At 48.0% G+C, this 24716-nt stretch overlaps 1 protein-coding gene across 2 annotated transcripts in view; it reads left to right on the forward strand.

Moving 5' to 3' along the window:
• The first annotated feature begins 3015 nt into the window (after positions 1-3015).
• RIN1 (Ras and Rab interactor 1) overlaps positions 3016-24716 on the forward strand; it is a 32937-nt gene continuing 11236 nt past the window's right edge. The window contains exons 1-9 of one of the 2 annotated variants that reach the window (XM_053368656.1): positions 3016-3648; positions 4307-4381; positions 9686-9866; positions 11185-11299; positions 11451-11523; positions 12239-12330; positions 19584-19770; positions 21702-21857; positions 23606-23742. In XM_053368656.1, coding sequence (XP_053224631.1) covers positions 4311-4381; positions 9686-9866; positions 11185-11299; positions 11451-11523; positions 12239-12330; positions 19584-19770; positions 21702-21857; positions 23606-23742 — 1012 coding nt within the window. In that variant the 5' untranslated portion in view covers positions 3016-3648; positions 4307-4310. Of the gene's footprint in view, positions 3649-4306; positions 4382-9685; positions 9867-11184; positions 11300-11450; positions 11524-12238; positions 12331-17777; positions 17852-19583; positions 19771-21701; positions 21858-23605; positions 23743-24716 lie in introns of those variants that run through there. The other variant, XM_053368654.1, reaches the window with a different exon arrangement.

Below are 24716 nucleotides of genomic sequence, written 5' to 3' on the forward strand. Positions count from 1 at the left end.
GCTCCTCCCTCTTTGCTCAGGAGGCATTGCAGGGCTATCCCTGAAGCCAGGAGAGCAAGAGGGATCGCTGCGCACCAATCCCTTTTGCTCTCCTGGCTTCAGGGATAGCTGCGCAGCCTGCATTTACTCCATAAGATGCACACACATGTCCCCTTACTTTTTAGGAGGGGAAAAATGCGTCTTATAGAGCGAAAAATATGGTACCAATAGATCACGATGCCTGAAATAAGCATGGAGCTATGAAGAGGCATTGGCTGGCTTCACGGTTTTTCCCATCTTGTGATTTTTGCCGTGCCTGCCCTTGTGATTCTCTGCGTGAGGCAGGGGAGAGCTGAGCCATCAGAGTTAACAGGGGCTGCAGAAATCGAAGAGAAGCATCGGCTGGCTTCAAGGTTTTCCCCCACATTGTGATTTTCGCATAGCACACAGCCAAACACATTGTGATCTGTGGTGTGTTGCCAGGTCAGAAATTATGAAACTGATAGCAAAAAATTGACTTCACAAAATGGTTTTGGATATATATAATTGTCCAGCCGTGTGTGTGTTGGGCAACTGATATAAAAGCTTAATGAAATTAATGGGGGGTGAGGTTATCCATGGCTACTAGCCATAATGACTTTGTTCTCCCTCGGCTGTCAGAGGCAACAGGCCCCTGAATTCTAGTTGCTGGGAACTGCAAGTGGGGAGAATTGTTGTTGCTCTCAGGTCCTGATTCAGGCTCCCCCAAAATCATCTCGCTGGCCACCGTGAGAACAGGATACTGCACTACACAGGTGTTTGGCCTGATCCTGCAGGGCTCTCCTTAAGTTCTTAAGATGTTTTTGCCCGGGAATTGGCCGAGGCAGCTGGAACAAGAGCAGAAAGACTCAAAGGGATTCCTGACTCCCACCAACCAACCGGATCCTTCCCCACCCCCACCCCACCTCCGCTCCCCGCCGTGGCTCCTTCCTTCCTTCTTTCTTCAAAGCTGGGCTAGACCTTTGTTCTGTCTCTTTCCTGCCCATTTCTCCTTTGCTCACAAGCGCTGCTTCTCAGAAAGCACAGAAATGAACGAGAAACTCTCAGGTGCTAAAACAGAAGAGATGGAAAAACTTTATTGCGGCTAAACAAGAAGAGCCCATTAAGGGTTGTGAGCAGAGGCTTTGACCAAGATGATCTTCAAGAAGTCAAACAAAAAACAAAAAAACATTTGGCCAAAATGAAATATTTTGCTGCAGGTGAAGAAAATTCCTTCCCGACCTCACATTATTAGCTGGGATGAGTGGTTCCCATTTGAACGCTGGACAGGCAACTCAAAGCAATGAGGCTGCTGTACAGGAAGCTATACAGTCATACCTCGGGTTACAGACGCTTCAGGTTGCACGTTTTCAGGATACGGATGTGCTGAAACCCGGAAGTACCACAAGGGAGTGTGGCCCTTAGGCTGAAAGATGCATGCCAGAAATGTAGGTTTCTGCAATTAAAAGACATTTAAGTGCTCTGCCACCCTAGCACAATAAATCCACTTTTAAGAAAACAACAACAACCTGACTTTTTGCTGTTTGGGAAGTGATGGGGAAATGCACTGCAAAGTGTAGGTTGAACAAATGATTAATGGGAAAGTGTATGGTCACCCCACAAGCAATTGAGGATGAATGCTCAGCAAACAGGTTGTCTGGAGGCACCACAAGTGAGACCATTTGCCCATTGGATTTAGTTTTGCCTGTACTGACCGGCAGCTGCCGTCTAGGATTTCACACCGTGTCTCTTTCCCAGTCCTACCTGTTGCTGCCAGGGACTGAACCAGGGACTGTTCTGTGGCCCTTCCCCTAAAAATGACATAAGATTCTTATCCTCACGATTCTGAATAAAGAGCTGGTTTAAACCACTAGCTCAGTATTGTCCCCAACTGGCAGATGTTTTCCAGGGTTCCATGTAGTGCTATTTTGCAGGCCTGTTTGGAAAGTGTTGGAAATTGAATGCTTCCTTATTACACTAATGAAAGAAACGTTTTGCCTCTTTCAACATAATTTTAAAACTGTACTGTCAACAGAGCGCATGGCAATTTGATTCCAGTTTAGCACCTCTGGCCAGGCAGCACTCAGAGAAGATACCTTCCTTGGCCTACCTTAGACTCTTTGGAAAGTCATTATTATCATTTCTCTCTTTTTTAGCTGTGATTCCTGCATTGCAGGGGGTTGGACTAAATGACCCTTGAGGTCCCTTCCAAGCCTACGATTCTGTGATTCTCACTACTTGGGAGATGAACTCTGGGAACTGATTTTCCATTCTAGGGCTCCCTGACAAACCTAGAGAAGTAGCAAGAAGAAGAAAATGAGAGTGGGAATCTGAATAAACCTTCCCTGCTAAACAATAAACAACTATCTGCCTGCGGACTGTCTCGCCAGAGTGGTGCATGCTCTGGTTATCTCCCGCTTGGACTACTGCAATGCACTCTACGTGGGGCTACCTTTGAAGGTGACTCGGAAACTACAACTAATCCAGAATGCGGCAGCTAGACTGGTGAGTGGGGGCAGCCGCCGAGACCATATAACACCGGTCTTGAAAGACCTACATTGGCTCCCAGTACGTTTCCGAGCACAATTCAAAGTGTTGGTGCTGACCTTTAAAGCCCTAAACGGCCTCGGTCCAGTATACCTGAAGGAGCGTCTCCACCCCCATCATTCTGCCTGGACGCTGAGGTCCAGCGCCGAGGGCCTTCTGGCGGTTCCTTCATTGCGAGAAGCAAAGCTACAGGGAACCAGGCAGAGGGCCTTCTCGGTAGTGGCGCCCACCCTGTGGAACGCCCTTCCAGCAGATGTCAAAGCAATAAACAACTACCTGACATTCAGAAGACATCTTAAGGCAGCCCTGTTCAGGGAAGTTTTTAACGTGTGATATTTTACTGTATTTTTGGTTTCTATGGAAGCCGCCCAGAGTGGCTGGGGAGGCCCAGCCAGATGGGCGGGGTATAAATAATAAATTATTATTATTATTATTATTATTATTATTATTATTATTATTATTATTATACTTCTGGAGCAACCTTTGCCAATCTGGGACTCTCCAGATGTTTCTGGCTGCATATCCCATCACCGTGGGAGCCCTAGGTTGGTAAAAGCTATTACAGAGGGGTTTGAAACATGGAAGGCTTTCTGCACTTGCTCAGAGACCCCCCCCCTTTTTTTGTGCTTTCTTCCCTTTTTCTATTTCCAATCAAACTGACCCAGATAGCTCAGTTGGTAAGAGCATGAGACTCTTAACTTCAGGGGTGTGAGTTCGAGCCTCACATTGGGCAAAAAGATTCCTGCATGGCAGGGGGTTGGACTAGATGACCCCAGGGGTCCCTTCCAACTTCTAACCATTTTATGATTCTGTGAAATCTGCTGCTGCTGCTCCTTGGCATTTTGCAAAGCCAGCCGCCTCTTCCGTGGTAGGAGCCCTGCGGTGAGCTCAGCCTTCTCAAGATTTCAGCCCATGAAGTAAGAGTTTGTTGTTGAGAGCCAGGTGCCCACCCTCCTTCCCGGTGCCGCTTGCCCAAGCCTCGCCCCGGAGCTGGATCTCAGCCAAGACGTCTTCAGGCAGCTGAGATGAGCGCAGCCGAGAGAGAAACCGAGTGCAATAGGGGAGGCAAAGGAGCACGCCGTGGAGTTGCCGGAGAGAGGAGAGGTGAGTGGCGAGGATGGGGAGGGGGGCTTGCTTGGGGTACCCTGGATTGGGGAGGGGGGCGTTGTAGATGGGAATTCCCTCCCTTCCTCTATTGACCAAACTCGATTGCTGGGAACTGGTGCCAACGGCGCTTCTCCGCAGCAGTTGATTTCCTTGTTTGTGGACTCCTTGCTTCGGGGAGGGCAGTACCGTCGAAAGGATACAGCTGATCACGTGGAGGCCACCTCTGTAGTCCCGTTGCTAGAAAGTGTGCTGCGTGTGTGTTTTGTGCGGGGATGTTATACTGGGGTGTGCTGCTGATCAGGAAGGAACTGGGAGCTGAGACTCCTGAGGTCATTTCCAGCTCTGGTTTCTCAGCCGCATGGCAGAGGAGGAAAAAGTTAAGACTCTCCCGTTGCTCCCCCAGGGGCTGTTCAAACCCATCTCCCAACAGCCGGCGTGCATGGCCAATGGTCAGGGCTGTGAAGAGCTGGATTTCAGCAAGATCTGTGGAGCAGTTGCCGGTTCCCCCATCCCTAGGGTGAAGGGACAAGCCTCCTTCTGTATCTGGCGCCAGAGGATGGAAGTCACTCTGGATTAGGTGGGTTGCTAGCGTCTGGGGGCACTGGAAAAGCTTTATTTTATTCTGCAGTATTTTATATCCTGCCTTTCCTCCAAGGGATATGATGTGGCGCACAGCACTTTCTCCCTCCCCGTTTTTTATCCTACAACAACGCTGTGAGGTAGACTTAAGGTGAGAAGTTGTGCCTAGCCCAAGGCTTCATGGCTGGGGATTTTGAACCCAAGTCTTCTAAATCGCAGCCTTGACACGCTGAGCCACACTGGCCCGGACCCTAAACTCACTTAACCTGCCCCCCTACGCCAGAACTCAGTGAGGGGTTGTGCCTGAGTCAGCATGCATAAGGTTGTATCCAGCTCAGTCCTACTCTTAATAGACCCAACTGAAATCAAAACTTAAGTCAGTCGTGCAGCCATTGATTTCAAAGGGTTCTACTCTGAGTAGGACTGAGCAGGGTGCTTACCCATGTCCCCAGGGGGGCATCTCACAGCTATTATATCTTAGATGGTCCCTGGGCACTAGGACTTTTGGGTTTGCAGAAATGGGCTTACTGGTGTTCACTGGTGAAAGGTGGGAGCTTTGGTTCCTGGGTTGCTGAGCTCAAGAGTGGGATGCTGGCCGGGGGATCTTCATGAAAAACACAAACAAACACCCATCCCTGACCGCTGGCCTTGCTGGCAGGGGCTGACGGGAGTTTGAGTCTACTGTTTGGAGGGCACCAGGTTCCCCAGCCCAGGATTTGTGTATTATTGGCAAACAAGGCCTTGTCCAGCTCCAATTGAAAGGCCCCCATCCCAGGGCCCCAATTATACGGTCAGGAGGAAAGAAGGAAGGAAACATCATTCTTCCTCTTTCCCTCTTCCCGCATGTCTTTGCATGTGATTCTGCACCTCATCTTTGGCCTTATGTTGATGTCACTCCTGCCCTGCCCCCTGTGCATGTCAAGAGTTGTGGGGATGGATTATAGAATTGTAGAATTGGAAGGGACATGAGGGTCACTAGTCCAACCCCCTGTAGGAATCTTCTTGCCCAATGCGGGGCTCAAACCCACGGCCTCAAGCTTAAGAGTCTCATGCTCTACCAACTGTACTATGGGAGCCTGGCCTAGCTGAGCCCAGCATTTTTGGGTAACTGGTTCAAGTTCCCATCGCCTGGAGTGGCTCTCTTCCCCGCCCCCAAATCCCAACAACCCTGTGAGGTAGTTAGACTTCATTTTCTTTTGTTTCTTACATTTATATCCTGCTTTCCTACACTAGGAGCTCAAAGCAGCATATGTGGTTTACCCCCCTCCCCATTTTAGCCTCACAACCAAATCAGGTAGGTCACCTGGTGGGCTTTATGGGTGGCTGAGAAGAGATTCAAATCAGTCCTAGCCTGATCCATTGCAACAGATGGATCTGATAGGTTCCTCCCCCCCCCAAAAAACCCCTAAATATTGTGTGAGGTGGATGTGTGTGTGTTTGGGGGTTGGTGTCATAGCTGGGAAATGAAAGATTAACCCTCCCCTACCTGTGTGACCTCCCCCCCCCCTTGTGCCACAATTAGGCTTGCAATGGGGAGGGAAAGGAAACTCCTATTGGCTCCATTAGGAGGGTTTTTTGAGAAGAGGACATTGTAGAACTGCCAGGGCCCATGGTTTCCCCAACCACAAGCATTGCAGCTCAGGAGAGACCTTGATGACTGTTTAGTATTATTATTATGAATTGCCAGCCGTGAATATAGCACTTGTTGTCTCACACGCTCTGCTTGCCGCTGCTTTCATCTCACCGAATTTGTTGCTTCTGCTGCTGCTTTCTTTTGTCTCTCCTCCTGCTGGTCCATCCCCTGGAACTGCTCAGGGAGTGCTGAAATTCAGACCTCTCACTGTTTTGACTTCAGGCACACTTTTGCTCCCAGGCCTTCTCCTCTAGGAAACACAGATCTCACTTCTAACTCCCGTGTTGCTGGCGGGCCATTGGCACTTAACCAGGTTTTGTGATCATTTGGAATGAGGCACAGGGGAGAATGGTGTGTCTTTAAGAAATATAGTTCATTCACACATATTTAATAATAATAATAATTTTATTATTTATACCCCGCCCATCTGGGTTTCCCCAGCCACTTTGGGCGGCTCCCAACAGAACATTAAAAACAGAATAAAACTTCAAACATTAAAAACTTCCCTAAACAGGGCTGCCTTCAGATGTCTTCTAAAAGCCAGATAGTTGTTTATTTCCGTGACATCTGATAGGAGGGTGTTCCACAGGGTGGGCACCACTGCCGAGAAGGCCCTCTGCCTGGTTCCCTGTAACCTCACTTCTTGCAGTAAGGGAACTGCCAGAAGGCCCTCGGCGCTGGATGGTCATCTGTCATGTATGATTCCTGCATCACAGTGGGTTGGGCTAGATGACCCTAGGGGTCCCCTTCCAACTCTATGATTCTATGATATTTACATGGCCCGTTTCATTTTTTCCTTGATTTATTTTTACTATTATTTTAAAGGAGTTTTAGTGTATTTTATTGTTGCTGTTTTTATTTTCCCGTGAGCTGCCAAATTAGCTAAACGAAAGCCATAAGCAAGAATATCACAGCTAGGGGGAGATTTATCCAGACTCCATCCATCACCCTGTTCCCATGCTTGCTTTCCTCTTCCCTCCCCATTCCTTTTCCTTCTGTGTCATGCCTTTTAGATGGCTGAGCCTGCAGTCAGGAAACCGCCTTATTTTATTGTAAAAAAAATGTATTGATAGCACATGGAAAATGCCATGTGCTTTATACATGTGGTGGTGGTTAAGGAACTTGCAGTCTGCATCGGGACTGTTTGTGGGTGGGAGAGATGGCAAATGGAACAAAGGGGGTCGTTAAGCCAAAGTGAGAAGCTTTTTCAGCTTTGCTTTGGGTTGGGGGTGAGGACAAAGGGGTTAGCTCTCCCCACCCCAGCGGGAGGCCCATTTCCACAGGCTTTTCCTTCCCCCTGTGGGGAAGGGCAGCTGCTAAGTGATCCACTCAAAGCTGTGCTCCTCCCCTGTCTCCAAATTGCAGCTTCTCATGCCACGGAGCTGATTCATAGCCTGCCTTACTTTCTCGTCTCTCGCCCCCGCTGTGTTTTGTAACAGCTTGAGGATGGCTCCCGCCTTCAGCTCATGTTCGATCCAGCTGTGTCTGCAGAGGGTGGCAACTTGCCCTCCCTGGCATGTTCCTGGGCTTATTTAAAAAAAAAAAAAAAAAAAAGCTACGGTGCTGCAGAAACTCAACAGGTGCTCCTTGTATTTCCACACAAGGATAATCTGCACATGTTGGATTTCTGCAGAGCATGAAAATAAGACGCATAGGACGGAGCTGTTTCTCCATCTAACATAAAAAGAGGATCAGGGCCAAAGACCCATCTAAGTTCATCATCCTGTTCTCTCATGCTAGCCAACCAGATACATCTGGAAATCCTGAATCTACCCACTTGCGATTTCCATACTACGATTTCCAGAGCCATACTGCCTCTGAAAGTGGAGGAAAAAAATGGCCATTGTGTCTACTAGTGCCCTAGCCATGGGCACACATATGTCTGTAGGCCTTCCTTGGTGCCTGCCAGATATCCTTCCCTCTCACCCCACCCCCCTTGATGTTTCTCTCTCTCTTTCTCTCTCTCTCTTTCGAGGTAGGGTTGGGGAAGACCTTTCTCTGCTGGAGAGATGCTGCCAGCCAGTGTAGGAATGGATCTACTATGAAATCAATGAAGCTTAAGCTTCAGAGACCCTCAATCCTGAAGGGGTCCCAGAAGCAACTTTTGCCCACGTTGCTTTAAAAATGAGGGTCTGGTAGACCCAATTTGAGTCGCACAACTCGAATTGACTCATTTTGTTGTTGTCTATATTTCAACTAGTTTGAGTCCTGTTATGTTCTGAAGTTCTCACCCTGGGCCAACAGGGGAATACTGTAGATAGTTTTCACTCAGGTCCACATATGCAAATAAGGAATTGAAAGTGACGTTCAGTGATTGGATAGTTACAGAAAGTGGTTACTGTTGCGTTGTAGTGGAGTTCTATATAAGCAGGCTGGCTGAACCCTTCAGTTCAGTTCTGTTCTGGCCTGTGAATAAACAAGAGCTGTCTGAAGAATTGCTGTGTAGTCTGATACAGTATGTTCACCCACAGCTTAACAAGTCCGTAGCACCAATGTTATAAAAGTGTAGTGATCTGTCGTGGAACAACACCACCGAAGACAATAACAGTGGTGACCCAGACCTCATTGCTGGTTGTGAAGGGGCCCCCAGGACAGTTCAAGCTTCAGGGCCCCAAAAATGTAGGTCTGCCACTGAGTCAGCATAGACTATACTGAGCTAGGCGGAAGAGCCTTTAGACGCCATGCAAGACAGCTTCCTGTGCCCCAGGTGCTCTGTCACATTTCAGCCACAAGTATACACTCAAAGGCTGCGTACACAGCAATGCCTTTCAAGCACATTCTTTCCCTCAGGAATTCCTGGCACTGCTATTTACCCCTCGCAGAGTTACAATTCTCAGCAAACCTTAACAGACTAACTACAGCGCCCATAATTCTCTGAGGGGGAAACATGCACTTCAAATGTGCTTCAAAAGCCATAGGCACCAAATCTATGGGCTTGCGGACACCCCTCAAAGTATGTTGGGACAGGGCTGAGCCCCCACCAATCTTGAGGGGCCAGGCCTCGCGGGATCTCCCTGCAGTGGCAGCAGGCCTTGCAGCCTCCTCCCAACATGCGTGATGTCACAGGATAGAAATGGAATAAAGTAAGACTGGCAGATGAAATTATTAGACTATGCAGAGATGGCAAGATTGACCAGGGAAATCAGAAATCAGGAGGACCAAAACTTCAACAGAGAGTGGGGCAAATATAGACTGTATCTGAAAGACCACTGTAAACACTTGAGCTCTTTGGCAGGCTTTAAATAACTCTTGCAATGATACATAGACTTTGGATACACTGGAGGACGGTAAACTAGATGGATTTATAATACGCAGTAGAAAAAGTTATTTAAAGAACCCACAGGGGGGAGGAGGGAAGTCCTAGGATTTGGAAGAATCCTGTGTAAAATTTTAACTTTTGCAAGAATAACATTTGTGTGAATGAATTTGGAAAATCTAATTTTTAAAAAATAAGGGAATAAAGTAAAGTCATGCTAAGCAGGGCAGGTCTCTTGGGTTGCCTGTTGTTTGCGCCCCTTTCAGTTCAGTTCAGCCAGTGTGGTGTAGTGGTTAAGAGCGGTAGTCTCGTAATCTGGGGAACCGGGTTCGCGTCTCTGCTCCTCCACATGCAACTGCTGGGTGACCTTGGGCTAGTCACACTTCTCTGAAGTCTCTCAGCCCCACTCACCTCACAGAGTGTTTGTTGTGGGGGAGGAAGGGAAAGGAGAATGTTAGCCGCTTTGAGACTCCTGAAGGGGAGTGAAAGGCGGGATATCAAATCCAAACTCTTTCTTTCTTTCTTTCCTCACGCTGGACTCAGGGGAGGTTTTTGTTCCCGCTCAGGATGACTCGGAACCCGATCTACGACTACCCCGAGCCTTATGCCAACCCACGTCACGGGACGGTGGCCTCCCCCCGGAGCATCAGCCTCGTGGGACGACTGCGCCTCACTCAGCCAGTTTGGCTCCAGCTGGGGATCAACTCGGCCGCTGCACTTCACATCCTTCAGCGTGAACCTCCCGGGGTGAGGATCGACAGGGTTTCGTCATTAGCACCCCACTTTAGAGCACAGGAGTGATGAGAATAGTGCTTCTGAGCATACTCTGAGTGACCTCTGCCCCCCTGGCTTGGGCTGCAACGTTTCCCTTTCGACAGAGGCTCCTGTCCATTCAGGAAGCACATGAACGTCTGAAATTCAGGCTGCAGTGTAGGAATGCATTTGTGAGGGAGACAGCTTCACCTGTTGGATGTCTCCATTTCCACAAAAGTGAGAAGGCAGAACTCCCAGAACGGTTTAACAGTCAATCCGTCTTCACAGGTGAATCTGGAAAATGTAGCACTGTGAGGGGAATAGGGGCCTCCTAACAACTCTCAGCACCCTTAAAAAACTATAGTTCCCAGAATTCCTTGTGGCCATAGAATCAGAGTGGGCCTCACACGCCATCTACTTTAATCCCTTCGCTCATACAGGAAATTTACAACACCAGCAGTGGCGTAGCGTGGGGGGTGCCAGGGGTGCCGGCCGCACCGGGCGCAACATCTGGGGGGGGCGCGAGTCCAGAGGGCCCAGCCGTGTTGTGCCCTCGGCCCGCCCCTATTGTCAGAGCGGCCGGCCAGCCTCCGCCTGCTCCTACCTTGCCCAGCCGAGGACTGCGGCAGCGCCCGCCCCCGTGGCCACCTACCCTCGCCTCGCCCATTGGCTTGCCTCCCTCGGCCCCGCCTCTCTCCGATGGCCGCGGGGGTGTCCTGCTCGGCGCCGGCGCCTTTTTTCAGGAGGTAGGGAGGCTGGACGGGGAGGTGGGGTCGGAAGCGGGCAGAGAAGGAGGGGAGCTCGTAGCCAAAAGGGCTGTGCCGGCCAGCAAAGGGCCGGGGAAAGTTTGGAGAGGAGAAACGCACCGTCATGATTTCCCGGTGGAAGCGGCAGGAATAGGGATGGCGAAGCGTAATTACGCACGAATTTCGCTGGGTGAGAGCTTTGGGGATCGATCGGCGGAAATGGGAATCAAATGGAATATGAGAGAGAGAGGGGGACCATCATTCATAGGCATAGATTTGTAGGGTTAGGGGGCGCAAATCCACGGGTTAGGGGGCGCAAATTACTTGCCTTGCCCCAGGTGCTGACAACCCACACTACGCCACTGAACACCAGCATCCCACCTGCAAAAAAAAAGGTAATCCAAATGCAGCTGTGATTTCTTGGTATATTCTACAGATTTTGCATTTTTTTAAAAGTTAGCATTTGGAACCTCTTCCCACCTAATGATGCTGCTGTCTCTGTGTCCCTGTTATAGCCTACCTTAACCTGCTTTCGTGCTTCTCTCCCCCCTTCTCCCCACTCCCAGACATTTTTAGTGCGGAGATCAAATACGCGACAATGTCAAGTCCTGTGTTTACGCCTCCCCGACAATTCATCGCCGGCTTTTGTGACGACCCATTGCTTATGCCAGGAGCGTGCAGGTGAGGGTGGCGAATGCATTTGCCTTGCAAGTTCGGGGGATTATTCAAGTGTTCTGGGAATAATTTTCATGGAGGAGAATTTGGGGGAGGAAATTCGCCCCAACTCTGGCCCAGGGTTAACTTTTCTCCATCTGTTTCTTATGTTCTCCAGTCATCTTCCTAGAGGGCTCGGATTTGACCTTCCCCAGCCTCCTGCACCTCATTGCTTCCTACTGCATAACCCCGTAAGTGGCTTGCCGCCTTTGGAGACCATCATTATCCCCTATGGTGGTTCAATGACAACCAAGACTCCTGAATATATATATATATATATATATATATATATATATATATATATGGAGAAGGTCCTTGAGTGAATTGTCTAGTGCTCCTATCTGACCATCTTCTTTTAAAATGTCAGCTTTTGGGGGAAGTGTCATGGCACAGGGGTTGAGCACAATCACTGTAGGTATGGCCAGGTGTGACTGTGAAAGACACCACCTGAAACTCTGGAATGCTGGTCAGTGTAGCCCAGGGATGGGGAACTTGTGACCCTCCAGGTGTTGGGAGTGACTCTCCAGATGTTAATCTCAGGGTTGTGGGTTCGAGCCCCAGTCACGGGTGTAGCCAAGGGGGGCCAGGGAGAAGCTGCCCCCCCATCAAGTAAAACAATAGAAAAACTTAACTAACTGACCAATCACATCAGTTCTGCCCCCCTGACAAAAATCCTGTCTACGCCCACGGCCCCATGTTGGATGAAAGATTTCTGCATTGCAGGAGGTTGGACTAGATTACTCTTGTGGTTCCTTCCAAATCTATGATTCTATGATTTCCCGCTTAGAAAAAGATATAAATTGAATGTTCTGGTTTCTGGTTTCCAAGTGCATTGTTTTTTCTTCAAAGTTCTGGCTGAGTTTTGACAGACACTCTCTTCTTCCCTCCCCCTGCCCACTGCCTCAGGGACATCCTCCCTCTCTCTCTGCGCCTTCCTCTGCTCATCTGGGAGGCCTCATCCTGCCAGCAGCTGGAGGCCATCGCTCACTTGGGGCTTGGTGAGTGGCTCAGTGTTGACTCGGTGGTAGAAATCTCCATCCAGCACCAAACCCCTGAACAGCAACCCCACTTCAGCACCCCACACTCACCTGCCTAGCTTTTAACCTCCTAGGCTCCTTGACAGGGGTGGGGGATACACAGCTGAGTGACAGGGGGTGTCAGGGGTGGAGAACCTTCTCCATCTCACGGGCTGCATTATTTCCTGAGGTCCACTTACCAAAAGTGGGTGGGGCCAATGGGAAAAGTGGGTGGGGCAACTAATCATACAGTTGGCTAAGTTTCCAGAGACACCTCCCCTCCCTGACTTCCATCCAAGCAAGAGCTCTAGGGCAGATTTTCAGCCAGGCAAAAGACACTCAAGGGGGGTGCGAGGCAGGGCAAGTCAGAGGCAAGGAATCCCAAAGGCCAAACAGAGAGGTCTGGGAGGCCACATCCAGCCAGATGATCCCCAAAGAAACATTACAGTGGCACCTCAGGTTACAGACGCTTCAGGTTACAGACTCCGCTAACCCAGAAATAGTACCTCGGGTTAAGAACTTTGCTTCAGGACGAGAACAGAAATTGCGTCACGGCGGTGCTGGGAAGCCCCATTAGCTAAAGTGGTACCTCAGGTTAAGAACAGTTTCAGGTTAAGAACGGACCTCCAGAACGAATTAAGTTATTAACCTGAGGTAACACTGTACTGATCAAGGCCACTTCTGCACTGAAAGCCGTATTATGCCTCTTTAACAGTTGTAGCTTCCCGCAAAGAATTCTGGGAACTGCAGTTTGTTGAATGCAGCTTTTTGAGGGGAAGAGGGGCGGGGGTCTCTCAATATCTTTCAGCAACCATAAACTACAGTTTCCCAGGATTCTTTGAGGGGAAGCCATGACTGTTTCAAGCAGTACAGTACAACTCTTAAATATAAAGGTGCAGATGTGGCTCAAGTATAAAACTGCTTCCTAACAATATTAGTCACTGATGGATGCAGATTGCTCCCAGTGGTTGCCTAGCAACCACAGCCAATGCATCTCCACCTTCTTCTTTTTTCTGGCCTGACAAAGATAATCATAGCCAGGCTAGAGCTTTGAGCACCCAGCAAACACTCTTTTAACACGGTTTGTTCTCTCTCTTTTCATCCTCATTCCCTGCCTCCAGAATTCTGGAGCTCATCCCTGAACACTAAGGATTTCAGCAGGCCTATTCCGCCGGTGCCTCTTTCCGGCCCGGACAAGGGCCCCACAAGCGACACCCAGGTGGGGAGCTGTGCAAAGCTGGTTTGTGGACAACCTGCCAGATCCCATGATATTCCAACCCCCCCGCCAGCTGACAGAACTCTGCACAAGGATGTGGGCGCCCGGCGCCAGCACTTCAAGAACAACGTCAAGGTCCAAGTGTCCACAGAGGCTGTCAGCCCCCTGTCCCCCCCAGCGGTCCCACCGCCCCCCATTCCTGTTGGGAAAAAGAAGAAAAAGAACCTGCCCCACCCTCCTGTCCCCAGTGGGAGAAGCCAGTTACCCAACCGCAACCCTTTCCCTCAAGATTCCTCACAGGCTCCGGCGAGGTTGGAAACTTACAGCATACCCCAGAGCAAGAAGGAGGAGCTTATGGGTCAAGCTGGGCGCCCTTTAACCCCTGGTCCTTCTTCAGAGCAGCCGCTGCATGTTACAGAAGAGGACCAGTCAGGGTTATCTTGCCCGGGTCACTTTTTCCAGGAACAAGAAAGGGGCAGGTTCGGCAACGGAGTAAAAGGCTGCCTTCTTCCGTCTTCCGAGCCTTCTTGAGCGCCGATTCCTGGAGCTGGGCTTTTGGGGGAACTTTGATGACGCAAACGGGGCCAGGAGGTGTTCCCAAAGAAGGCAAGGATGTCAACATTATTAGAGCAAGTGGGTGAATGGGTCCTAGCCTAGATTTTGAATGGGAATCTGGAGCCAGGGAGCGACACTCTAGCCTTCAGTGCTTAGGAGAGGTAGGAGAGAGAGAGAGAGAGAGAAGAAAATGTAATGGAAGGACGGGGAGGGTTGGCGCTCTGGCTTTCCATTTGCCAGCAGGGTGGATGGGATTTGTAGTTTCACAACATCTGGAAGGCTACAGGCTCCCCACCCAAAATATAATTGCATCCAATAAGCTACTGGAACTTTTCTTGTGTTTTTTTCCCTTGCACCTATAGTTTTTTTAAACTAAACTTGTTGCTGTTTGATGTCTTCTCTCCTAGAGGGGGAAGAGTGTTACACCATTGCTGAGTCATGTTTTGCTGTTAATAAATATAAACTACAATTTCTTAACACAGAAATACTTTGTTTATTGGTCAAATACATATAAATAACACCAGCATAGACAGACAAAGACCCTGTAAAATAAAATGTTGGCAGGGAGGGGGGGGACTATAAAGATATCCTTTATATTCTTATTTAACTATTAAAAGTGATTTTCACCACATTGCCTACCGGGAAGTAAATCTTGCTCAGTTCAATGAGCCTTTATTCTGACACATATTTTGCATCGTGGGGATAGCTCAGTTGCTGGGGATAGAGCACCAGACGCCTAACCTCAGGGTAGCGGGTTCGAGTCCCACGTTGGGCAAAAGATTCCTGCATTGCAGGGGGTTGGACTAGAGGGCCCTCGTGGCCCCTCCAACTCTACAATTCCATGAGTCTAAGTAAGTAGGTATTGGGTTGCGGGCTTAAGCTCCCTACATGGGTTTTAACATTAATGCAGATCTTGTACAATAAAAAGGAACAGATCCCACGTAACAGGGATAAGATAAGACTATCAATGGCTAGCTCTGCTTCCATGGTCAGAGGCAGAAACGGACCCTCTAGCTGTCCCTATTTTCTAGTAACAGTCCTGGATTTACAGGTTTCTGATTTGATCCTGGAATGTCCCACTTTTCCTAAAGACGTCCCTATTTTCATTGGAGAAAAGTTGGAGGGTATGGAGTTATGCAACCCCTGAGCCAAGGAGATAAGTAACTATACAACCTTTAGAAGACATCTGAAAGCAGCCCTACATAGAAATTTTTTTTCTTAAAAAATGTTTACTGTTTCATTATGTTTTTATCTATGTTGGAAGCTGCCCAGAGTGCCTGGGGCAACCCAGTCAGATGGGCAGGATACAAATAATAATTATTATTATTATTATTATTATTATTATTATTATTATTATTATTATCATCATCATGAAATAAGATGTCCCATTTTCCATTGGGAAAATGTTGGAGGGTATGCAGTAATGCTTCTGAATGCCAGTTGCTGGAAACCATAGCGGGGAGAGCACTCTTGTGCTTGGGTTCTGCTTGCAAGTTTCCCATCAGCGCATCTGAGCGGCCACTGTGCAAACAGGAAGTTGGACTAGATGGGCCACTGTAGTAGTAGCCAGCATGCTCCTCATAGGTTCTTTCTCAGCCTGAGGGCTGCATTCCCTGCTAGGCCACATACCAGTGATGTGTGGGGCCAGAGGCAAGAAATGAGTGCAAATTTTACCTTGCTATAGTAGGCTAGTTTCTAAACACTCTTCTCTAGCCTCCTTCCAGGCAAGCAAAGAGCATTATTAGAGTGCAGTGCCAGCGTCGCGTGTGGAGAGAGTTACGAGGGGCCAGATATAAACTTCTGGAGGGCCACACTGGGCCTCTGGGCCTGAGTTTCCCCATCCCTGCCCTACAGTGTGGGGGTGACTTGTTTTTAGACCAAGCCTTCTAAGAAGGAGCCCATCTGTAGTAGCTGCCTCATATTGATGCTCACTCGTCAAAGGCTACCTAGAGCATCTCTCCTTGCAAAACACCCCTTATCTTATCGTTAAGTTATCACTGTCTTTGCATCCTGACTCCCCCACAATGCATCTTCTTTTTTCCTTTGGTTGTTCAAATTCCTGGTGCATTTTTCTGCCTATAACTTGTTATCTTCTCAGTTCTAAGGCAACCTTAGCATTAGCTTGTCGAAATCTAGCCTTCCTTTCTTGGCATGCTGTTGATTTTTATTTATTTGGCAAGCAAGTTTGAGTAAGGAGCATCTCTTGGGTACATTTCTCTCCGCCCCTGGATGTTTGCCTTAATTGCATTTTAAACTCCCCCTTGCCTTCCCACCTCGCTCAGAGCAGTGTATGTGCATTATCATTAATAGCATTTGTTTCCCCCCTCTGCTTCCAAAACAGCTTACATAACATTCAGCTAAAACAAGACAGCCCCTGCCTACAAGCTTACAATCTAAAAGGCACAACACAAAAGGAAAAATTCTTAGGAGAAGCGCCCAGGGTGGCGAAGGAATGTAATCTTGGATCCTAAGTAGGTGCTCTTTTAATCCATTGGTGGTGCTGAGACACAGTGCGGGGATCCTGCTAGCAAAAGGCCGAGGGAGGTGATTTTTGCCAATTTCTGCTGCAGCCACTTGATCTGCCTCCCATGCCGCCTTTGGTGGAAAGAGTTCCCCAATCCAGCAGGGATTTCTGGGGAGTACAAACTCCAGAGGCTGCAGGGGGAGTTGGGGGTGATCACCTTCTGCAAGCAGAAGCCCAACTAGGATCCAAGACATTGCCTTACGCCATTTGTCCTCACAACAATCCCATGAGGTAGGTTCACTAGGCTAGGAGACAGAGAGAGTACAGTACAGCTAATCCTACCTAACCCAGTGGGAATTTGAATCTGGTCTCTGGTGTATCCCTCCCAGAAATATAGAAGAATTGGAAGGGACCACGAGGTTCATCTAGTTCAACCCCCTGCAATGGAGGAATTTCTCAAAGCTAATAATAATAAATAATAATAAATTTTTATTTATATCCCGCCCTCCCTGGCCGGAGCCGGGCTCAGGGCGGCTAACACCAATAAAATAAAATCTCAGTAAAAACAGAATAGGGGGGAAAGAGAGGGAGGGAAAAAACCCAGTTTAAAATGCAGTTTAAAATGCAATTTAAAATGCAGCCTCATTTTAAAATAGCTGATAAATCAAGACCATAAGGGGAGGGAAACATAAGGGTCAGACCGAGTCCAAACCAAAGGCCAGGCGGAACAGCTCTGTCTTGCAGGCCCTGCAGAAAGATGTCAAGTCCCACAGAGCCCTAGTCTCTTGTGACAGAACATTCCACCACGTCGGGGCCAGTGCTGAAAAGGCCCTGGCCCTAGTTGAAACCAATCTAACCTCCTTGAGGCTCAGGACCACCAAAGTGTTGTTATTTGTGGACCTTAAGGTCAGTGGTAGAGCATCTTCCTGTAGGACATAAAAGGTCTCAGGTTCAGCATCTTCAAACAGGCCTGCCTGAAATCCAGGGGAGCTGCTGCAGGTCTGTGTTGGCAGTACTAAGCTAGATGTGCTCATGGCCTGGTTCTCCAACTGCTCTTTCTAAGGCAGGTTAAATGCGGCAATTAATTTGGAGTGGGGGAAATTCCACAGAGATTCTTTCCCGTTTTTTTCTTGGATGATAGGCGGGGTCAGGTGGATTAAACTGGTGATCCTGCCGATTGCCTGTCCGTCCCATTGTCAATTAATCATTAATCAGAACGCTGGGCCCAGGGAACATGCAGAAGGAGCAAGCTGACCCCATGGCAGGACGTGAGTGGGGCTGCTGTGGGTGGGCAGATTTTGGGAGTCGGGGGGGGGGGAGAAATGACAATGATGGGAAGGGAACAGTTCCTAAGCCAGGCAACGGAAATAAGAGTCCAGGAGCAAATACTATTTGTAGGGAGGATTGAAATTAGTGGGGTTTCTTTCCTGGCTTCCCAAAGGCACAGAAGGGAGAGAGAAGCCTGGAATATGGCAACAGGGCGCACTGTCATCTACACCCCAAATACTTCATAAAAGAAACTGAGGTCTCAGGAGGGTTCTCTAAGTCCCCTCGGCAGACACCTTGGTTGTCTCTTGTTTGAACTATTTTCTCCTCTTTGCTGTTTCAACCTCTCACCTCGATCCTCTGTCCAGCCGTCTGCTGCCAAAGTCCTCTGGCCTCTGGCATCAAAGGGACGCTCCTCTTTCAATCTCAGCACTGGTTTTTTGTCTTCTTCCCAAATCCAGCACCGACTCCTTGTTCTTGCCTTGGGTTCTTAGCCACTGCCCCACACATGGGCCCATCGCTGGTGCATCCTTTCCTGTGAACTTTCTCCTGCAGCATCACCACCATCTACCACCCAAAGGTCTCCTGCCTCCTCAAATGTTGCACACACACACACACACACCCCCCCGCTTTCTCCCTTGCTAACTCATAAGCTTGCCATTGCTCCCCCACCCCCCACCCCCAAAAATAAAATCAAGTAAATAAATAAAAACACTTAACTAAAACTATGAACGATCAGACGGTCTGAAACTGAAATGCTTGCTGAGGTCACATGGAAGATGTTGCGGCGCATTCTGGCGAGGCAACTGGCGAACTGACCAATCGCATTGCAGGTCGCTCGGTTCTGGAACAGGACAGGTGGATGTGTCCAGCCACCCCCACCCCAACATAAATCCTGGCTATGTTCTTGGAGATGTGGCAGAACTCCCTAGCTCCCATGCTGTTTACCAAACCTGGGAGAACCCTCATTGGCAGTCATGTTGGGGAGGGTTTTTATGTGGGATATAATCAGTGCTTTTTTTCTGGGGAGGGGGTGAGAGGGGTATGCATACCCCTAAACATTTTGTGAGTCTAATGGAGAAGAAACTAAAAAATTTAAATTTTTAGTTTCTTCTCTAGCACAGTGAATCGTCAGTTCCGTTGCTACCCCTGATGGTGGCCTTTTGTCCATTTACTGTATTTATTTCCCCCAATTTGAACTATAAAATGGTGATTTTCTTGAGTCAAAATGAGAGTACCCCTAAACATTTTTTTTAAGAAAAAAAGCACTGGCTATAATGGGGAGGGGCTAAACCATTTATATGCCCCCCTTGAGGTGCTTGGAAGAAAGGAGGGATTTAATAATCTTTTGTAAAGCTTTTCTTAGTTGTTGTTTTTGCAAGCAGTGTATACATTTTATGAAATATATAATACAATGGCCATCCGTCACAGATACCTTAGCTGAGATTCCTTGGCGTCCCTTCCAACTCTACAATTCTACGATTCTGTGATAATATAATATATTCTTGCCATTTTTCTCTTTCTGTTAAGTCAAGAGAATATCCTCTTTAGGAGATCCAGGTACAAATCCTTACTCCGCCATGAAGCTCACTGGATGATTCTCTTCCTCTCCTGCTCTCCTCCTCTCAGGGCTGTTGGGAGAATGAACTGTTGGGGGTGGGGGTGGGGCAGAAAAGGGAGGAGATAAAATTGGGGAAAATAAATGAGCCACTGCTTTCTTACCTGCTCCCACAGCAGCAGAAACTTCGCCTCGTCTGAGGATGCAGAAGTTCTGGGAAGAACATTCGCAAAACTCCTCAGTGCAGGAAATGATGCTGGATTCGGGGGCCCAGCAACTCACACAGGAAGACACCCCAGAGATCATTGCCCTCTTGCCTTGCCTGAAAGGACAGGACGTGTTGGAACTGGGAGCAGGCATAGGGTGAGTCTTAGTGCAGGGAGCAGGTGATGACCGTACTTCTCCCAGGCCAAAGTCTGGTCAAGCCATCTCTCCCTCCCCCTTTCACACACAATGCCTCATTTTCCTTTCCACAGATAAAGCTGTAATAATGCAATAAAGCCCCAAGGATTTCTACTGTCCTTCCAGGGCCAGAGGGGAACCCAGAAGTCCTGCTGTCTCCCTCCCCGCTTCAGCTATGCAAATCCTGTTGTTTCATTTCTAGCAGAACCAGCTCTACCATTGGGCAGAGGGAGGCAGCTGCCTCAGCCAGCAGATAGGGAGAGTCCTTTGCTTCAGGCGGCCAACTGTCTTGGCAAGACCTTGATTTCACCCCACCCCTCAAAAAACCAAGCAACTGACAGCAGATTGCCTGCCTGAAGGTTTTGCCCCCAGTGCTTGTTGGCTATTCTGTTCACTAGGAAGAGGGAGGAAAGCATTTTGTACATGTTCAGAGGCATTCAGAGCTGGCCTAGGATCATTTGTGGCTTCAGGAGAAGGATAGTCCACCCCCAATTTACATATTTACACTGAAACCAACCAGAGAATCTTATTGAAGTACGGTGGTACCTCGGGTTAAGTAATTAATTGGTTCCAGAGGTCCATTCTTAACCTGAAACTGTTCTTAACCTGAAGCACCACTTTAGCTAACGGGGCCTCCCGCTGCTGCCATGCCGCCGGAGCACGATTTCTGTTCTCATCCTGAAGCAAAGTTCTTAACCCGAGGTACTATTTCTGGGTTAGCGGAGTCTGTAACCTGAAGCGTATGTAACCCGAGGTACCACTGTACAAGTGAGGGGACATTGCCCTCCCACACACCCAAGAGTGGCAAACAGCTTAGGGGGCACAGGGCAGGCCGCAGAACACACCCATCTTGTGGGAGGAAAATAGAATCCCTGTGATCCGCATGTGTAGGGTAAATAATGAAAGAACCGGCTGGGTGCCTGGATTCAAAACGTGCGGCTAAATTCATTCTCCAGCAGGAGAGGGGCCCTGGTAGCAGAGTTTAAATTCACAAAAGCAAGCAGTAGAATAGCGTTAGGAATACAGGCTGTTAGAGCCTTTTATCCCATTAAGTCCACTTGCATACAGCACTCCTCTTGCATTGAACAGACCACACATTGTTAAGTCATTGTTAAATAACATCTGTGGCAGTTGCTTCACTCTAATGCAAAGATGGGGAAGCTTCTTCTAGCTTGAGGGCCACATTCCCTTCTAAGCAACATTCGAAGGGCCACATCCCTGTGGTGGGCAGGGCCCTTGGGGAGAATCCCAGCAGACAGAGAGCTCTGTAGGGCCGCATCTGGCCCCTGGGCCTGAAGTTCTCCACCTCTTGGAAGCATCTGGAAACTGCTATGTCAAATCCAGCAACTTTGCACATCCTAGAGCCCCTTTCCTTGCGCTCACCCCTGGGGGAACCTCAAATGCCTTGGAAAATGCGCTGCCAACACAATGAAGAAGAAGAAGAAGAGTTTGGATTTGATATCCCATTTTATCACTACCCGAAGGGGTCTCAAAGCGGCTAACAATCTCCTTTACCTTCCTCCTCCACAACAAACACTCTGTGAGGTGAGTGAGGCTGAGAGACTTCAGAGAAGTGTGACTGGCCCAAGGTCACCCAGCAGCTGCATGTGGAGGAGCGGAGACGCGAACCCGGTTCACCAGAGTTCACCGCTCTTAACCACTACATCACACTAGCTCTCAAAACAGTCTCAAATGAGGCAAAAACAGGCCCTCTGAGCCCGGCTTCGGCTGGAAAGGGTGGGATATAACTAAATTATTAATTATTATTATTATTATTATTATTATTATTATTATTATTATTACCCATTTCAGGGATGAGGGGAAGAGTTAGAGGAGAAATGTGCTTGTTGGTTTTGAGGCCTAAGACCTCCTTCTCCCTGCTTTTCTGTCAGCCGGTTCACAGCAGCTCTTGCGAAGCTGGCGCACCATGTCACAGCTGTGGATTTCATGGAGAGCTTCGTGGCGCACAACCGGCAAGAGAACGGACACCAGCCAAACGTGGATTTCCTACAGGCCGACGTTACCAGCCTACAGTTGCCAAGCCAGAGGTAGAAACAGATTTTATTGTTGATTTCAGTGGCGATTTATTATACTTACTATACTTATATTTATTATACTTTTTCTCTCTCTTTTGGGGGGCCTTGTGAGCCAAATGGAAAGAGCTGGTGGGTCTAATCAGGCCCATGGCTGAAGGACCCCCACCCTGAAGGTCTCTAGACATCCTGAGCTTCAGACGCAATGGTCCAATGCTGGGGTGACAAGTCAATAATCACACCAAAGTGGGGGTAAAAGAAAAGATTTCTTCAGACTGGAGAAAAAAGGCACCAAGTTCCAAATCCTGCTCATCTTTTCACACAATTTATACAGTTAACTCCATATGTTAATACTTGCTACGCTTCTATTGTCATTTAGTGCAAGCCATCCCCATGGCAACCTAAAACTACTTATTTTTGTCTTATCTCATATTGCAAAAATAGCAGTTACACTGGCTTGGTACACAGGTTAGGGGGTGATGGGACGTCTGGCAGCTTTCGCTTAGTTTGCTTGTCAGTACATTTTTGAGGGAAGTGGGAGGGCGAGAGCTAAATTTGTATGTGATGGGGTGCCAGGATGCTTATCAGCTTTGGGCCAGCTTTCTGCTGACTATACATCGTAGTGTTACATACCGCTCAATAGTCCCAATACAAGCAAGATATCCCGGAATCACAGAAGCCAATCCTGGCTTCTGATTGGATCCTGGAATGTCCTATTTTTTGGGTCTGGTGCTCTAGTGCGTGTCAGCTGGCTTGCGCCAGAGCACCAGAATGAAAGCCGCTTGTTTTTTGGTCTTGCGGGAACAAAAAGAGAGCGTCTTTTGGTCTTGCGCCCTTGCGCATGCGCGAGAGCTCAGGACCCAAAAAGAAAAAAGAAGCGTCCCAGTTTTTGTCCCCGGAATCTCAGAGGGTATGGTGTTCTTTTGAGGTGGAAAAGTTACAGAGGAGGCTAACCGCCGAGAAGGCCAAAGTTCTGTTTGTCTTGATCCGAGCTAATGCCTATTATCTGAGGCAAAATGGAACCTCTCTGGTTCTCCTTCATACAAGCTCCCATCAACGCAGCCTTTACAGCTGGAGTCGGTCAGGGCCTCCCAGGCCTGGTGGGAATGGACCAGGCAAGCAAAGAGCAGGCCTTGCAGGATTCACAGTGATTTCTCTCTTCTTCTTCTTTAAATTTTATTTATGCTTTTCAGGTTTAGACATTTCACTAATTTTAAAATCATTTTAACATTTCAAAACTTGACTTCCTTCCCCCTCTTCCTGCGGTCCCTTAAATGTATTTTTAATATCTTCTGCATATCCAAATTAACTTCATTTGCTCATTTATTCATCTACTTTCAATATAAACTCTTACGAAACTGCAGGTTATTACAATAACCCTGACGATGTTCTTATCTGTTTACAATCTGTTTACAATTTACAATCTGTAAATATCCAACAAACCATTTCCATTCTTTTATAAAAAAAAGTTTGTTATCTTGATTTCTTATTATTCCGGTAATTTTTGCCATTTCTGCATATTCCATAAGTTTTTTGTACCCATTCTTCCTTTGCTGGGACTTCTGCTTCTTTCTGTTTTGAGGCGAGTAATATTCTTGCTACTATACATGAATAAGTTTCTACACAGTTTAGGTAGTTCTGTCCCTAAGAAAAGCTTCCGGGTTGTTGTTTTTATACAAACGTTGTTTTAAACATCCTTTTCAATTCATTATATATCACCTCCCAGAAAGCTTTAGCCTTTCTCTCTTCTCCTCCCCCCGTAGCTTCGACCTCATATTCTCCAACTGGCTTTTCATGTACCTGTCGGATACCGAAGTGAGTGACGTGGCCCAGAAGATGCTTCTCTGGCTGCGTCCAGGAGGGCAACTTTTCTTCCGGGAATCCTGCTTCTACCAGTCTGGTCAGTAGTTCCAATAGGTGAGGGGGCAGAGCAAAGGAGACCAGTTCTCAAGAGACCCTGGAAGGTCCATAAGTGGAGTTGACATTCAGTGGGCGGTGCAGTTAAGAAATGCCCCTGTAGCAAAATTAACCTTTGAGGCTGAGGGAAATCTCCATCCGGAGGTGAGAAAACAAAGGGTGTTTATTGCTAGCAATAATGGCTCAGTGGGATCACTCTCCTGTTGCGTTCTGAAGGCAAAGGAAAGGACTGGACCCTGATTAATAAAATAGACACGAGGCTTGGCCAGCAAGACTCTGGGAGGAAGTGCGAATAGCCACTCCCTTGTCCAGGCCGTTTTTATTAACAAAAGAATTCTTACACAGTGTTTGTAAGAACCAATCAGATTTCCTCTGAGGAATCCTTTTAACTACAAAGAACTACAGTGGTACCTTGGGTTACATACACTTCAGGTTACAGACTCTGCTAACCCAGAAATAGTGCTTCAGGTTAAGAACTTTGCTTCAGGATGAGAACAGAAATCGTGCTCCGGCGGCACGGCAGCCGCAGGAGGCCCCATTAGCTAAAGTGGTGCTTCAGGTTAAGAACAGTTTCAGGTTAAGAATGGACCTCTGGAACCAATTAATTACTTAACCTGAGGTACCACTGTACTTGAGCATGCATACAAGTTTTAGGCTAACTAAACAGGAATCAAGGAGGAATGCATTTAACAAACCTGGAGGTCATAAACAGGCTCTCTCCAAAAGCTGAGCAAACCAAAATGGGTGGGGCCTGCTTAACATAGGTAGCTGTTCTCTATTAAGCAATACATATGTATAAACTTCCTCCAATCTAAAGTTACAACACAACACAACTAATTATACCATGTATGGTCTTTCCTTCATTACCTATTCATTAGGCAAGGAAACAAAGGACTCTATTTTGTCAAATGTAGACACTTAGGGATGTTGTTTACAACCTTGGGACTAAAGCTGCTC

Source organism: Podarcis raffonei, chromosome 16, assembly GCF_027172205.1.
Source record: "Podarcis raffonei isolate rPodRaf1 chromosome 16, rPodRaf1.pri, whole genome shotgun sequence".
NCBI lineage: Eukaryota > Metazoa > Chordata > Lepidosauria > Squamata > Lacertidae > Podarcis > Podarcis raffonei.